A 14351-nucleotide genomic window follows, 5' to 3' on the forward strand; every position below is an offset into this window, starting at 1 on the left:
TTAAAATTGATTTATCCTTAAATCCGTGACCACCCGGTCTGAGACAGATTCTCGAATTGAAGCCCGATAGTACACGTGTAAGCTTCTTTCTCATTCGTGCCATTGTAGATCATCATCATCATCTCTCTCTCTCTCAATTCTCTGAAACACCGTTTCTTATTTTGTTTCGTTGGATCAGATTACGAATCTGAATCACAATCCTGAGATCTACCTTCACGTGTTAGTGTTTTCTTCCGACGGGATTTGATGTGGAACGTGGATGAAGAAAGCAGTGGAGGCGCCGGGTCTGAAATGGATGAGGAGATGACCGGAGACGATTCGACGACGTCAATGTCGCGCTGGGTATTCGATGAGAAGAATGATTATGACGATGATGATTACGACAACGAGGGATATGACGAGCATCGAGACGCGGAGATGGATTCCGACGACGAGGACGACAATGTGGAGCAGCGTTTGATTCGAACTAGCCCTGCCGTTGACTCTTTCGATGTCGACGCACTTGAAATCCCTGGAACTCAGAAAAACGAAATCGAGGTTACCATCTATTACTACCTTACACCTTATCCTTTGGTGGCTTGATGTGCCTTCTTCTTGTCGATCTGATTACCAAAGCTAGCTTTCTCGAGAGCTAGTTGATTCTATTTACTTTTTCTTAGAAAAGTAACAAGTTCTTTGATGGCATTTTGTTTATGCTAGTGTTTTAAGAACTCGCTTATCTGTTTTTGCAGGATTCTAGCATAGGAAGGAAACTCGTACTTGCTTTGCAGACTCTAGGGGTTGTATTTGGTGATATTGGAACAAGTCCATTGTACACCTTCAGTGTCATGTTCAACAGATCTCCGATTAACGAGAAAGACGATATAATTGGAGCCTTGTCATTGGTTATATACACTTTAATATTGTTCCCTCTTGTAAAGTATGTACATTTTGTTCTTTGGGCCAACGACGATGGTGAAGGTATTTCCTTTTTTTCCCCCTAACTGTTGTAAATTGAGTTTTTTTGTTTTTGCAAGAAAAATCCTTAATTTCTGTAAATGAACTGCAGGGGGTACTTTTGCTTTGTATTCGTTAATCTGTAGGCACGCAAATGTTAGCCTTATCCCAAATCAACTTCCATCAGATGCTCGCATATCAGGCTTTGGCTTGAAGGTTCCATCTCCAGAACTTGAAAGATCCTTGATAATAAAAGAAAAACTTGAGGCGTCAATGATCTTGAAAAAGCTTCTTCTGGTTTTAGTTCTTGCCGGCACTGCTATGGTAATTGCTGATGCTGTTGTTACGCCTGCAATGTCAGGTATATATCAATTATAGGGAAAAAAATATTTTGAAAGCATCATTCATTATTGCATAATTAATCATTTGTTGGCAGATGATGGTTTGACATTATCCTGTGGTCGATATGTATAATGGTTCTGCCTTTAACTATAACCTCCTTTTGGACGCAGTAATGTCTGCTGTTGGTGGTCTGAAGGTTGGAGTTGGTGCTATAGAGCAAGGTAACTCGTAATTGTAGTTGACCTTCGTTAGCCTGATTATTTTCATGAGCATGATATCGTTTGTCTTTTACTTCTTGTTAAATCTTCTCTGGATATTAAATAACTCTAACTGTGGGTTCATTTGCAGATCAGGTGGTCATGATATCAGTCAGCTTCCTTGTGATTTTGTTCAGCGTACAAAAATATGGAGCCAGCAAATTGGGACTTGCTTTGGGTCCTGCTTTACTTCTATGGTTTTTCTGTCTTGCGGGCATTGGGATATATAACCTGGTTAAATATGACAGCAGCGTTTTCAGAGCGTTCAATCCTGCACACATCTATTTCTTTTTCAAGAGAAACTCTGTTAATGCGTGGTATGCGCTTGGGGGTTGCATCCTCTGTGCAACTGGTAAATTTCATATTCTGGGATATGGGATAGACTTTTAAAAAGCTTAGGTATATTGAATGACCTTTTTTGACTAATTGGAATGTCATTGCTCATATCTATACATGCGGATCTTCTCAGGATCGGAGGCAATGTTTGCAGATCTTAGCTATTTTTCTGTTCACTCGGTCCAGGTAGTTTAAGGAGATAGATACTCATTTCTTGCTTCTGTTCTTGTTATGGTTGTCTTTTTTCGTCATCTGGAATTTTGATTCAGTGGTAATGTTTTTCTGCAGCTTACTTTTACACTTCTGGTGTTACCTTGCCTCTTGTTGGGTTATTTGGGTCAAGCCGCATACCTTTCTGAAAATTTCAGCCATTCTGGAAATGCTTTCTTCTCGTCAGTTCCAAGTAAGATCCACTAGCTTCCTCTGTACGTCAGGATCAACAAGGGTATTCCTTCATTGCTGGCTTGATTTTATCGCTCATTTGATGTTTCTAATTGTGTATTCCACTTTGATTTTCAGGTTCTATATTCTGGCCAGTCTTTCTCATTTCTAATCTTGCTGCTCTAATTGCCAGTCGTGCAATGACAACAGCCACATTTACATGCATCAAACAATCGATAGCATTAGGCTGTTTCCCACGTCTTAAAATCATTCACACCTCAAAGAAATTCATTGGACAGATATATATACCGGTTCTAAACTGGTTCCTTTTGGTGGTGTGCCTGATCGTTGTCTGCTCTATCTCAAACATCTTCATGATTGGAAATGCATATGGTAATATTTCCTTCTCGTAGCATATAATTTGGGGCAATTTGGCTAAAACCCATTTTAGTTACTCTTAATTTGTATTACGATTACAGTATATTGAAACTCAATTTCTGGTTCATGATGTTTAATGTTTGCCTGTTATGATGATTTATTTATCGTCAGTGTTCTTCATTTTTTCCCTTTTCTATGAACTTTTTTTTTTTCTGTGTGCCGTGTCCATTAGTCCTAGACATATTCATGCCTCTGGTTTTGATTGGTTTTTTCAGGCGTCGCAGAGCTAGGAATTATGATGACTACAACAATTTTGGTGACCCTTATCATGCTTCTTATCTGGCAGACGAACATCATAGTCGTGGGCTTGTTTGCAGTTGTTTCACTAGGAGTTGAAATGATTTTCTTCTCATCAGTTCTATCAAGTGTGGCTGACGGAAGTTGGATAATCCTGGTTTTTGCTACGATCATGTTTTTCATAATGTTCGTTTGGAACTACGGGAGTAAACTCAAGTATGAAACCGAAGTTCAGAAAAAACTACCAATGGAACTACTGCGAGAACTGGGCAGTAATCTTGGGACTATAAGAGCACCCGGTATTGGTCTTCTTTATAACGAACTAGCAAAAGGAGTTCCGGCAATATTTGGTCATTTTCTAACCACCCTTCCTGCAATCCATTCAATGGTTATCTTTGTGTGTATAAAGTATGTCCCTGTTCCAAGCGTGCCTCAGACTGAGAGGTTTCTTTTCAGACGTGTCTGTCCAAGAAGCTATCACTTATTCCGCTGTGTTGCCAGGTAAACAAAGCAACAATTTTTAATAGACAATTTTACTTTTTTTATAACATGTATAAATTGCTCTGTTTTTCACGTGGTTAAATCAGGTATGGATACAAAGATGTGCGGAAGGAAAATCACCAGGCGTTTGAGCAAATACTGATTGAGAGTCTAGAGAAATTTATACGTAAGGAAGCGCAGGAGCGTCAACTTGAGAGTGACGGAGACCATAATACAGATTCCGAGGATGACATGACTCTGTCCAGAGTTTTGATAGCACCCAATGGAAGTGTGTATTCACTAGGAGTGCCTCTCTTGGCTGAGCACATGGAGTCAAACAATCGACTCTCAGAGAAAAGAAAGACCAGCATGGATTTTGCAGCAGGTCCTTCAAATCAAACAACAGCGTTGGATGTGGAGCAGGGTTTAGAAAAAGAATTGTCGTTTATACACAAAGCCAAAGAGTCAGGGGTAGTGTATCTACTGGGACATGGGGATATAAGGGCTACAAAGGATTCTTGGTTTCTGAAGAAGCTGGTAATAAATTACATGTATGCTTTCTTGAGGAAGAACTCCAGAAGAGGGATAACAAACCTAAGCGTTCCACATTCGCATTTGATGCAAGTTGGGATGACTTATATGGTATGAACCGGTTTTTGTGCGGATCTGCAAGCACACCGATCAATCGACTGGTTCTCATCTACGAGCAAATTGAGGAACACGAAAGACAAACCAATTCAGGAGAGAGATTTTTTTGTTTCTTTTACTCATTGTTTCATAAGTGTGATTGGTTACAAAAGTATAGGAGAAACAAGATGAATTTTTGTGTTTGTTCTTTTATTGATTGATTTGTACTGGCTCGTTCCAGACTGTGTATTGCACTGGAATTGTATAATGAAGGGCTTGCTTTGGCAATGAGTTTTTGCCTTCCTTATTTATATAGCTTTTACACAAAATCAAATTCCAGAGACTCAAAGGCACTGACATAAAACTATAAAAAGGTCGAAGCCAATCTACTATCTAGGGTCTGAAATGTGTTATTGTGTCTAGAAGTTACAAGCTCAACGAATTGTTTGAAAATTTACATGATGAGATGATTCTCGTTTAAGTACAAATTATCATTACCCTACCAAACCCGACCAAAATAATTCGCTGAAAATTTTGACACAAATACTTAAAAGAGACCCATCTCTGCAAAACTCATGCTACCGTGCCTCAACATAGCGGAAATGACAGGTTTAAGAGCTTTCCTTCCATCTTGTATTCTCATGTGGTTGCTTTGCTCCCTCTTTTGGTTCCCATTTGACATTTTTGTCTTTTCGGTTCGAGAAGAATCTGTACCTCAGAAGTAAAGAATTAGTCATGACACCGAGAGAGCTTACACCCATGAGAGCCCCAGCCATTGATGGAGTCAACATGGTTCCAGTCATTGGCAACAACACTCCAGCCGCAATTGGGATTCCTACCTGTATAATTTTTTTCATTAAATAAAACAGGAGACATTGTGACTCATTAGATATTCATTCTGCATATCAAAGCAAGAATATCCAACATGAAAAACAACTTACAATGTTGTATCCAAATGCCCACCAAAGATTTTGCTTCACGGTCTTCATGGTTTGCCGACTTAGCTCCAACGCATCAAGCAACTGCGTAGAAATCATGTAACTACTAACTACATGTGTCCAAATTCTTGAAAGCCAAAAGGAAGCATCTATAAACGTTGATTCAGTAAGAAAATATAGTTTCCTTGACCAGCAATTTTACGCATTGATAAAACATCATACAACTAGATGAAGATGAATAATGACAACACCACAAATCTTAAAAACATGTGCTTAGTTTCATCTGAAGTTAACTTTAGTTTGTACATTGTTGTATACATGACTACTGTCAGACAAACTAGTTCTTCCTGAAAGTAATAAGCAGCTGGGTACTACCATGTGTTACATCTCATTATGCCTTCAAACTAAGTTTACTTGCACTAAATAGCAGATATCGGATCAGTATGGCACTCTGTATAACTTGAAGTAGCAATCAATCAGAGATCGCTCTATTTCGAACAAAAAAAAATGAAAAAATCATTGGGACAATATGAGAAACCTGTGTTAATCGATTTCCCATCAAGACAATGGGTGACACCTCACTGGCTGCTCCTGCACCACCGCCCATGGCCACTCCAACATCAGATGATGCCAGAGCTGCAGCATCATTTATTCCATCGCCCACCATTGCAACAATCTTCTTATTTTTCTGAAGTTCACTGATAAAATTCTTTTTCTCTGCTGGTTTAACTCCTGCTATAACCTATAAGATAATTTACATCAGGCATCGTCTTTTGGCACTACATTATCATATAAATACATGTGTAATTTGTACGGGATTAAGGATATTTCAGGATATATCTGACGAATGATAGTCAGTAGGAAAAAATTTAAAATTGTTCAAAACGAAGGTCTATGCCTACAGCTCAATCACCGATATGACTTAATAATCGCCAAATACCACTTTTTAGCAAGCCATGCATGCCAAAACTCCGATAGAAGTTTAATCGATCCATGTAAAGAAAAGAACATACCCGTTCTTGATCAATTCCTACGACAGAAGCTACATAATTGGCAGCATTCCTCTTGTCACCGGACAGCATGTACACATCAATTCCCTGGCGAGTCAAATTCTCAACAACTTGAGCAGCATCTTCCCTGATTTTATCCTCAAAACGGATGACTGCAGCAAGTGTATTATCCACCCCAATATACACAACAGACTGGTTGTTATATTCATGCTCTTCAAATGGATGCAATGAGTTCCCGGTGGCTCCATGTCTGCATAGCGCAAAAGTGAATTAAAAAGAGAAGCTTCTATCTATTTCAAATTAAATTCCTGCAACATCACTATGCTTGGTTAGACATTCTTCATCATGTATTATTTATTCATTATCAAGCCTCGCATGTCCTGCAAATACTTTATGGTTAGATAATTATAATCCTATGAAGAAAAACATAGATATGTACAATCTTGATTTGTGGCGAGGTACCTCATCATCAACGAAAATGCATAAACGGTGTTATAATTATACTAACATGAAAGTTATATTAGACTAAAATAACTTATCAGGTGCCAAAATATCCTAAACTAGATAAAAGACAACTTCATAAAAAAAAGGATGAACATTTATACCTCTGAACCCACTCTAGGGTCCCAACTGTAACCCTCTTATTGTTGACAATAGCAACAGCGCCAGACCCTGGTTCTTCAGTAAATGTTCCGTCCTCTGCCTGCAGCGATGGAGTTCATTAACTTCATTAAACTAGTGAAATAATTAACATTTACAGTCCTACCTTCATAGTTTGACAATTACGAGCCCGGACTGCTTTTATAATCGCTTTCCCAACAGGGTGAGTAGTGTTTGATTCAACAGCAGCTGCTAACATCAAAACCTCAACTTCCGACCAAGTACCATTCAAATTGTGTCTGCGTAAGAACATGAGGAGTCAGATCTGTTTTCACAAAACACAGAAAGTATGTGGGAGAACTTACAAAAAAAAAACAAGAAAACTAATTTGAAACAGTACAAAGGCTTCAACCCCTCTAATTTTACTCCACATTCATATTCATTGTTTGCTATTTAAGATAACGGAAAGTATCTAAGCATCAATATACCCTCGAAGAACACGTAGATCATTGGATATTTCGAATCAGCAAAGAGCCTAACCTTGGATCTTCAGGAATAATAACTTCAGTCACAACAGGGTGTCCCTTTGTCAGTGTCCCAGTTTTGTCGAAGACAACAGTATCAACTGAGGAAAACTTTTCAAGAATATCACCACCACGAAGAAGTAATCCTCTTCTTGCTCCTAATGATGTACCAACCTAAAGAATATATCAAGGTCTTCAACATCTTACTCTGTCTGATTCATAGAAAAAAAAAGTGTTTATTAAGGAGAAAAATTACCAGCATTGCAGTTGGTGTTGCCAACCCAAGGGCGCAAGGACAAGCCACAACCTGTATCCAAGTAAAGGACTGTCAGAAAGCATGATTGATTAAAGACTGAGAAACTCTTTTTAAGCCTTCCTTGCTTTTATCAATCTAAATTACCAAGGTTCAATTAGAGTCAAAAGTGAAACACAAACTATCGTCATATCCACTCTAAATTTAACATCATGGGTTGCAGTTGAGGTGGTTGTATACACTTTCAAAGCTTTTTTGCACATGCTTGATCTCATAATGTATTAACGTTTAACTTAAAAATATGTATTAGAAGCATACCAGAACGCTGCAAGATAGTTGAAGGGCCAAAGACATTGGGCTCCCATTATGCAAGGCAGGCGGAAGAATATGTGTACCAAATAGATTCCAGAATGTAAATGTAGCCGCAGAGAGTGCCATCACTCCATACGTGAAGCGCCCTGCAACCTGTAATTGCCAGAAAAAACCATTCTTCCTGTTTATATCCAAATATGAAAATAAATGCAAATTGGTAATAATCGACTCAAAGCCAACCAACCAAAAAAAAAAAATGTCTTCTTCTACAAATATCCATGTCTATGCAAATATGAAATTCTTATGCTCCCCAATATTCCAAGGGAAACCAAGGTCAGTCCAAATTGATATTAAATTGCACTAGGGAATAGAGGAGAGACCTTGTCAACCAACTGCTGTACTGGTGCTTCTCTACTCTGAGCCTCTTCAACCAGGCGAATAATGTCCCCGACTGCAGTTTCGCCCCCTGATCTATGCACTTCGACAGTAAGAGTTCCATTCAGGTTTATAGATCCAGCTGCCACTTGACTCTAGCCCAAAATAATTTTTCACAAAAAACTTGAGTTACATCTACAGAAATTACCATGAGCAAAATAATTTTCCAAAGTTAATGAAATCTTATATAATTAGTGCACAGAGACAACCAAAAAATTCGTGATGATATAGATAAGGTTGGAGTAGATAGTTACCCCTGGCTCTTTTGTCACTGGCAATGGTTCACCTGTGAAACTTGACTCATCAATGGTGCTTCTACCTGACTTGACAATACCATCTGCTGGAACTCGATCCTTGGTAAATACGGAGAACAAAACCCATGTGTCAATGACAAGGATTCATGAATAAGAACATAAACATAAGTTGTTTTTCCTCCTAATAGACAATTTGTTTGCATAAGAATAGCAGGTTAACAAGATTCTTAAAGCTATATGTGAAACAAAAACATCCCTTGCAATAAATATCACTAAATGGGAAAACAACAACATACTATGCATGAGAATGAAAGTTCTCTCTTCTTACTCCTGGTAGTATGACGACTAGATCGCCGACAGAGAGACTATTACAAGGAACCTCAACAGTTGAATTCTGCAGATCACCATGAAGAAGAAGGCGAGCTTTTGAAGGCAAAACACTCAGAAGGCCAGTCATATCACTGGTGGCTTTTATTTTAGCTCTCTGTTCAAGATTCCTTCCCAGCAATACAAAAGCTATTAACATAACTGGTTCCTCAAAAAATGTCTTCCAGCCCTGGATGTCAAAACAGTTTTACAGGTTTATAATATCAGCCATCAATCGCAAGAGCCAATACAGATATGGAGGTGAAGATCTTAAATACTTCTAGCTTACAGGGAAAAAGATCCAGAAAGAAATTTAAGACGCAGTATTACAATGTAGTTGATATAAAAATATACTAAAGTAAAATGGCAGAGTGATGTCGACACAAGCAATCTGAGCTAAATGAGAAAGTTGATTATGGTAATCAAGTATGCAAGGGTAAAGGTAGCTGCATATATTATCTTTAGATCAAAAATTTGTTCAGAATTGAATAAAAGCTTCATTAGTGAATGACCCATCTAGAAATTTTTAACTCACAACAAAAATTCTTTCCTTCATCTGAAAAATAGAGGGCGTGAGGGAAAGGGTAGTTAAGTTACCAATTTTGGAATCAGGGCTGCCAGTGAGCTAACAGAAAATGATGACAAAGCGCCAAGACCAACTAGCGTGTTCATGTTTGGCGAACCTTTTAAAAGGCTCTTGACACCATCAAGTACTAGCTTGCGCCCAGGACCAAGCAATGTAATCAAACATAAGGACACATGAAATCCCGTTGAATGGATTGCATGAAGCCAAGGAGCATTAACACCTAGAAAGTGAGTCAAATGCCCAACCAAGCATACAGCACATAGGGCCCATGAAACAGCAAGCTCGCGGCCTGTAAAGCAGTCAAGAGATGTACAAATATTAGAAACAAAACATCAATTTCCTATGACAACATATACAATTTCGGGGGACACATTTTACCACTCTCTCTTAAGCGAGCCTGCTTGTCTTTTGTCTTGGTTTCGAAAACTTTGAAGAAATTCTCTGTCACCAAATCTGGAACAAAGATAGATACTTAGTGCTCATACCAAGAAAGACAACAGTAAAGTATACTGACTCAGAAAAGACAACTGAATCTTTCTGGGTAAAACTTAATATGTAAAAAAAAAATCATACTCTAAGATAAGAGGTAGCAAAATAAACCAATTACAAAAGTACATAGAAAAAGAGTTTGTGACTAATCAATGTTGAAATGATGTATCGAGTGGACATGTCAGTTTAGAAACCATGACTGAATGTAGGTCCACAATCAAAACATAAATCCAATGCCTTTAAAGTTTACAGCTTTCAATGTATGCTTTCGGAAAATCGACCATTAGAGAACAAGATCATCATTTCAGAGTAATATTGTCTGGTTCAGAGAAGGCATGTCAGCAATGGGAAACATAAGACAAATACATGGCCTTCAGGTAATTAATTTGTCACAAAGACTGAGAAAAAATTCTACATAAATGGAACCACTAGCACAGAAACTTATGTTTACAATCCATTCGCCATTAGCAGCTGCTCTTAATCATCTGTTTAAGGAGAAATAATCAAGTTAGCAGACGTAAAACCAATCCACAATAGACTCAAATCATTAATTGACAATTTCAAATCCCTTCAAACAAAGAACATACCATAACAATAATGATTGCTGCTGAAGAAATCTTTTGAACTATCAAGGTGCAAACTCTCCTGCAATATCTTCAGGAACTTCCCCTACCCCACAAGTATCCACCGGATTTGCAAAAAGATGATGAGATTTTTGATTTTACTTCACTCAATTAACATTACTGAAACACTAATAATTATGGCACTATATTTCCAAACAAAATACATCAAAGGTTTAACCATTTAGGGGGAGTATACGGCACACTATAATATCATCAAACGGTAAACTTTCATCTCCAGATTAGTTACCTGATTGATTCCAAAGGAACTGTATTCCCTAGACACTAGAGTGCGATAAGTTCAAAAATACTTGAAACACAAAATAAAGATAGCATGCAGGAACTGCGTCAAAGAAACAAACAAGACTGAGTCTACAAAGAGACCTAAATGCACCCTCTCTCACCTCGAGGAGTAGACTGAAAGCCGCAATTGGTCAGATGATTTGCAAGCGTCTCGCCTAAAGTCTTCTGCCAATCAGGTACACTTTTAGCTTCCGGTACAGGCCACACTATTGCTGTCTCGGTGGTGAGATTAACACTAGCAGAAGCAACTTGAGGCTATACATGAAAGAAAAAGAGAAAAGAGAAAAGAGAGGCTTTTTCAATCAAAAAATAATCGGGCAAGCAACCATTCTCCGAGACAAGAAGACACCAATTTGGTCTTAGCCTGAGAGAAGCAGAAAAAGAGCAAGAAAAGTAAAAATCTTGACACTTACTTGGCTTTCCAGTATTTTCTTCACACTAGCAGAACAACCTCCACATGTCATCCCCTTCAATTTTGAGTACCATAACATTATTGACATGAATTCAAAATCATCAAGAATAGAGAAGAGAGAGATAAGGAACCTACTCCAACATCGAGAATAATGATATCAGACGACGGAACGGAGACACTGTCACTTGCCCCAGCACCCAGTTTTGACTTTGAATCACCACTCTCCGATCCTCCTCCGCCACCTCCACCGCCGCTTCCACCATTATACCCGCCGAATCCAGCACCGCCGCCACCACTTGAGACACTCCTGAAAGAAGGCGATGAGCTCGACAGACACTGCAACCGGCGTCGGATTACCGGCAAGACAGCAGCTCCCAAGCTTCGCAAAGCGGAAGAATAACAAAGCGAATTCGAGGAAGAAAAGCGAGTGGCATTAAAACGTCGCACGGCGGGAGAAGAGCGAGCGAGCAACAGAGGATGGAGGTGTCTGGCGCCGGAGAAGTGACGGTTAAGAGCTTTAGAAATAGTGAGGAGAGGTAATGAAGAACCACCACCAGTTCTTGCCATGGCTGTCGCCGAGAAAGCGGAGAGTGTAGACTCCATTGGAAGTGGCTCCGTAATCTCTAAACGAGTGGTGTCAGGTGTGAACTCGCATTCAGAGTTTTTCCAAATCTTGGTTTTGTCAAAAGGTTCGAAGAATGTGTATTATAGTCAAAATTTCACAACAAAAATGGACAGACTTTTCGTGGTCAAATATTTACAATCTTTGGATGCCGTAAAAGAATTCTTTGAATCCTCCAGAGAAAAATCAAGAGACAAAACTATATGTTAAATATTAAACTGATTTACGGGTTGATTAAGTCGGCCACTGACCACATTATATCAAGTAAAGCGTAAAGACAAAAGCATAACCCAACACAAAAACAACAATAGTGTTTTACTTTAACAGTTACTGAAACTTAGCAGCCTAATAAAGAGAGAGTCTCCTCTATACACACACACATCCAAACTCGGACAAGTATTGTTTTTTTTATCCTCTAGACTCCAATAGACGAGCGAAGATTCCCAGAACCGAGCCTTCTCTTTCGAAGACGCTCTGCAATGATGAACGCAAGCTCCAGGGACTGAGAAGCATTGAGCCTTGGGTCACAGTGAGTGTGGTATCGTGAGCTTAGATCGTTGTAAGTGATGGTGCGCGACCCTCCAACGCATTCTGTCACGTTTTGCCCCGTCATTTCCAAATGAACACCACCAGGGAAACTCCCTTCTTGATCATGCACGTCAAAAAAGGCTCTCAATTCCGCCTGATATAATTCAATGGCCAAACACATGAAATCATATGCAAGAAAAATATATTACAATAGAGCAAATATGTTGAAGTAAGTAGGAGTTATTACTCTGATTGCATCGAAAGAACGAGTTTTTAGCCCACTTGGAGCCATGATGGTGTTTCCGTGCATTGGATCACTAACCCAGGTCACAATCTGACCGGCTCCACGTACTGCTCTGATCAAATGAGGAAGCTTGACCCGCATATTCTCAGCTCCCATTCTCACTATAACCGTAATCCTTCCAGGCTTGTTCTGAGGGTTTAGTATCTCTATCAGCCTAACCAGTTCACTAGGGACCATTTTATCACTCACCTGCATCAAAGCACACCAATCACCATCTCTTCATTTCTCATACAAAAATTCGTTCTACCTTCTTTGTAGGGGTTGGAAATTAAATATCGTTTACCAACAGTTCTTGAGTGGGAAGACCAACACACAGATTCCACAAAAAAGAATTGGTTTTTACTTAACATTTCAGTGTTTTTTTTTCTCTTTCTATACGAACAAAGCTAGGAAACTGTTAACTCTATTCCAATTCACCAAACTGAGAGAGTTGATGATCAGATACCTTGATTCCAAGTGGGTTAGCGATTCCCCTCAGAAACTCAACATGAGCGCCATCAAGTTGGCGAGTTCGTTCTCCAACCCAAAGCATGTGAGCGGAGCAATCATAGTAAAGCCCGGATGTTGAATCCTCTCTGGTGAGTGCTTGCTCATAAGGCAGCAGCAAGCACTCGTGAGATGTCCAGAACTCAGTAGTAGTCATGATCGGATGAGCATTGGTAAGTCCAGCAGCACCCATGAATCCTAAAGCCTCATCAACTCGATTGGCCAATTCACGGTACCTGTTTTAGTCACAACACCAGAAATTAAGAAAAAACGCTTCAGACAAAAGAACACAGTATAACTCCAATTAGTTTAAAATCATAACAAAACAAGGGAGCTTGGACCTGTCACCCTGTTCACTATGTTGGGTGAAATCAAGATTCCACTGGCTAACTCTCTGCATTGCTGCATAACCTCCAGTAGCAAAAGCTCTCAAGAGATTCAACGTAGCCACGGATTGTGTATAAGCTCTAACCATCCGATGAGGATCAGGAATCCTCGATTTCTCATCAAAAGCATCGCCGTTGATGTTATCTCCTCTGTAACTCGGAAGCTTCACGCCATCTTTCTCCTCGAATGGGTCCGATCTCGGCTTCGCAAACTGACCTGCCATTCTCCCCACCTGAAAACTCACAATCAGCTCACAGAATTTAATCTCCAGAGAGTTAGTTATTCGAGTGTTTTAAGTTATAAAAAACCGACCTTGATAACAGGTAACTGGCCACCGAACATGAGAACAACACCCATCTGGAGAAGAACCCTAAAGGTGTCCCTAATGTTATTAGCATTGAACTCCTTGAAGCTCTCAGCACAATCACCTCCTTGAAGCATAAAAGCTTGACCCATAGCCGCTTGTCCAAGCTTCTCCTCCAACTTCCTCGCTTCACCGGCAAATACAATAGGAGGAAAAGAAGAAAGTGTATGTATAACCGATTCGAGATCCTTCTGATCTGGGTATTCCGGCAATTGCAAAGCTTTCATCGATTTCCAACTGTCCAAGCTCCATTTGGCCGATGCAGAGGCTGATTGGGTAGATTTCTTGGGGTCAGTCGAATGAACGGCGTAAACAGGGGAGAAAGTAATCGGACGGCGAGGAGCGTGATGGTACGGTAGGAACGACTTCGTCGTAAGAGGAGAAGAAGCGTTTAGAGTCACCATCGCCGCTGATATTGGTCTTGGGATTCAATTGACGACTGGTTTCGCCACAGGATAGAAAAGAGAAGATTTTTATAGTCAAATTATGAAAGAGAAGAAAAAAACAGTAGCCACATATTTTGT

General features: G+C 39.5%; 3 protein-coding genes across 8 annotated transcripts; 1 reads left to right on the top strand and 2 right to left on the bottom strand.

The window, feature by feature from the left end:
- The first annotated feature begins 60 nt into the window (after positions 1-60).
- Positions 61-4343, top strand: LOC18029279 (potassium transporter 13). Of its 2 annotated transcripts, XM_024149472.1 has the most exons (11): positions 61-77; positions 179-537; positions 732-960; positions 1049-1297; positions 1449-1499; positions 1627-1887; positions 2005-2057; positions 2160-2274; positions 2391-2645; positions 2906-3428; positions 3515-4055. In XM_024149472.1, the coding sequence occupies exons 2-11, from the start codon at positions 247-249 to the stop codon at positions 4053-4055; spliced, it is 2568 nt and encodes an 855-aa protein (XP_024005240.1). In that variant the 5' UTR covers positions 61-77; positions 179-246. The 2 variants fall into 2 exon arrangements, with proteins under 2 accessions (XP_024005240.1, XP_006412346.1); XM_006412283.2 differs by lacking the exon at positions 61-77 and having other exon boundaries at positions 247-537; positions 3515-4343.
- A 50-nt stretch (positions 4344-4393) lies between these two features.
- On the bottom strand, positions 4394-11819 carry LOC18029280 (copper-transporting ATPase PAA1, chloroplastic). 5 transcript variants are annotated; one of them, XM_024149468.1, is made up of 17 exons: positions 11272-11818; positions 11138-11191; positions 10826-10979; positions 9691-9765; positions 9324-9601; positions 8689-8916; positions 8361-8459; positions 8052-8201; positions 7678-7824; positions 7363-7413; positions 7123-7280; positions 6749-6881; positions 6588-6685; positions 5986-6232; positions 5511-5714; positions 4976-5056; positions 4394-4873 (listed from the first exon to the last, which is right to left on the bottom strand). In XM_024149468.1, the coding sequence occupies exons 1-17, from the start codon at positions 11737-11739 to the stop codon at positions 4646-4648; spliced, it is 2853 nt and encodes a 950-aa protein (XP_024005236.1). In that variant the 5' UTR covers positions 11740-11818; the 3' UTR covers positions 4394-4645. The 5 variants fall into 5 exon arrangements, 4 of the variants coding, with proteins under 4 accessions (XP_024005236.1, XP_024005237.1, XP_024005238.1 ...); XR_002896822.1 differs by lacking the exons at positions 4394-4873; positions 4976-5056; positions 5511-5714; positions 5986-6232; positions 6588-6685 and having other exon boundaries at positions 8052-8199; positions 11272-11819; XM_024149469.1 differs by lacking the exons at positions 4394-4873; positions 4976-5056; positions 5511-5714; ... (5 more) ...; positions 7678-7824; positions 8052-8201 and adding an exon at positions 8221-8241 and having other exon boundaries at positions 11272-11819.
- A 139-nt stretch (positions 11820-11958) lies between these two features.
- On the bottom strand, positions 11959-14310 carry LOC18029281 (phospho-2-dehydro-3-deoxyheptonate aldolase 2, chloroplastic). Its single transcript, XM_006412285.2, has 5 exons — positions 13776-14310; positions 13418-13695; positions 13036-13312; positions 12534-12779; positions 11959-12440 (listed from the first exon to the last, which is right to left on the bottom strand). Exons 1-5 carry the CDS (start codon positions 14229-14231, stop codon positions 12174-12176), a joined length of 1524 nt encoding a protein of 507 aa, XP_006412348.1. The 5' UTR covers positions 14232-14310; the 3' UTR covers positions 11959-12173.
- Positions 14311-14351: the final 41 nt, after the last annotated feature.

Source organism: Eutrema salsugineum, unplaced genomic scaffold (genome assembly GCF_000478725.1).
Source record: "Eutrema salsugineum unplaced genomic scaffold, Eutsalg1_0 scaffold_1, whole genome shotgun sequence".
In the NCBI taxonomy this organism is placed as follows: Eukaryota; Viridiplantae; Streptophyta; class Magnoliopsida; order Brassicales; family Brassicaceae; genus Eutrema; species Eutrema salsugineum.

What these genes read in the sequence shown, in the direction of transcription:
- LOC18029279 (XM_024149472.1), top strand. Translation starts at nt 247, where the DNA reads ATGTGGAACGTGGATGAAGAAAGCAGTGGAGGCGCCGGGTCTGAAATG. An exon ending in AGTTGGTGCTATAGAGCAAG is followed by an intron (nt 1,500 to 1,626) that starts GTAACTCGTAAT and finishes GTTCATTTGCAG; the next exon opens with ATCAGGTGGTCATGATATCA. An exon ending in CATGATTGGAAATGCATATG is followed by an intron (nt 2,646 to 2,905) that starts GTAATATTTCCT and finishes TGGTTTTTTCAG; the next exon opens with GCGTCGCAGAGCTAGGAATT.
- LOC18029280 (XM_024149468.1), bottom strand. Translation starts at nt 11,739, where the DNA reads ATGGAGTCTACACTCTCCGCTTTCTCGGCGACAGCCATGGCAAGAACT. An exon ending in CAACACCAACTGCAATGCTG is followed by an intron (nt 7,281 to 7,362) that starts GTAATTTTTCTC and finishes TATATTCTTTAG; the next exon opens with GTTGGTACATCATTAGGAGC. An exon ending in TGGGAAATCGATTAACACAG is followed by an intron (nt 5,057 to 5,510) that starts GTTTCTCATATT and finishes ATTTCTACGCAG; the next exon opens with TTGCTTGATGCGTTGGAGCT.
- LOC18029281 (XM_006412285.2), bottom strand. Translation starts at nt 14,231, where the DNA reads ATGGTGACTCTAAACGCTTCTTCTCCTCTTACGACGAAGTCGTTCCTA. An exon ending in GCCAGTTACCTGTTATCAAG is followed by an intron (nt 13,696 to 13,775) that starts GTCGGTTTTTTA and finishes GTGAGTTTTCAG; the next exon opens with GTGGGGAGAATGGCAGGTCA. An exon ending in GTTCTTTCGATGCAATCAGA is followed by an intron (nt 12,441 to 12,533) that starts GTAATAACTCCT and finishes GAATTATATCAG; the next exon opens with GCGGAATTGAGAGCCTTTTT.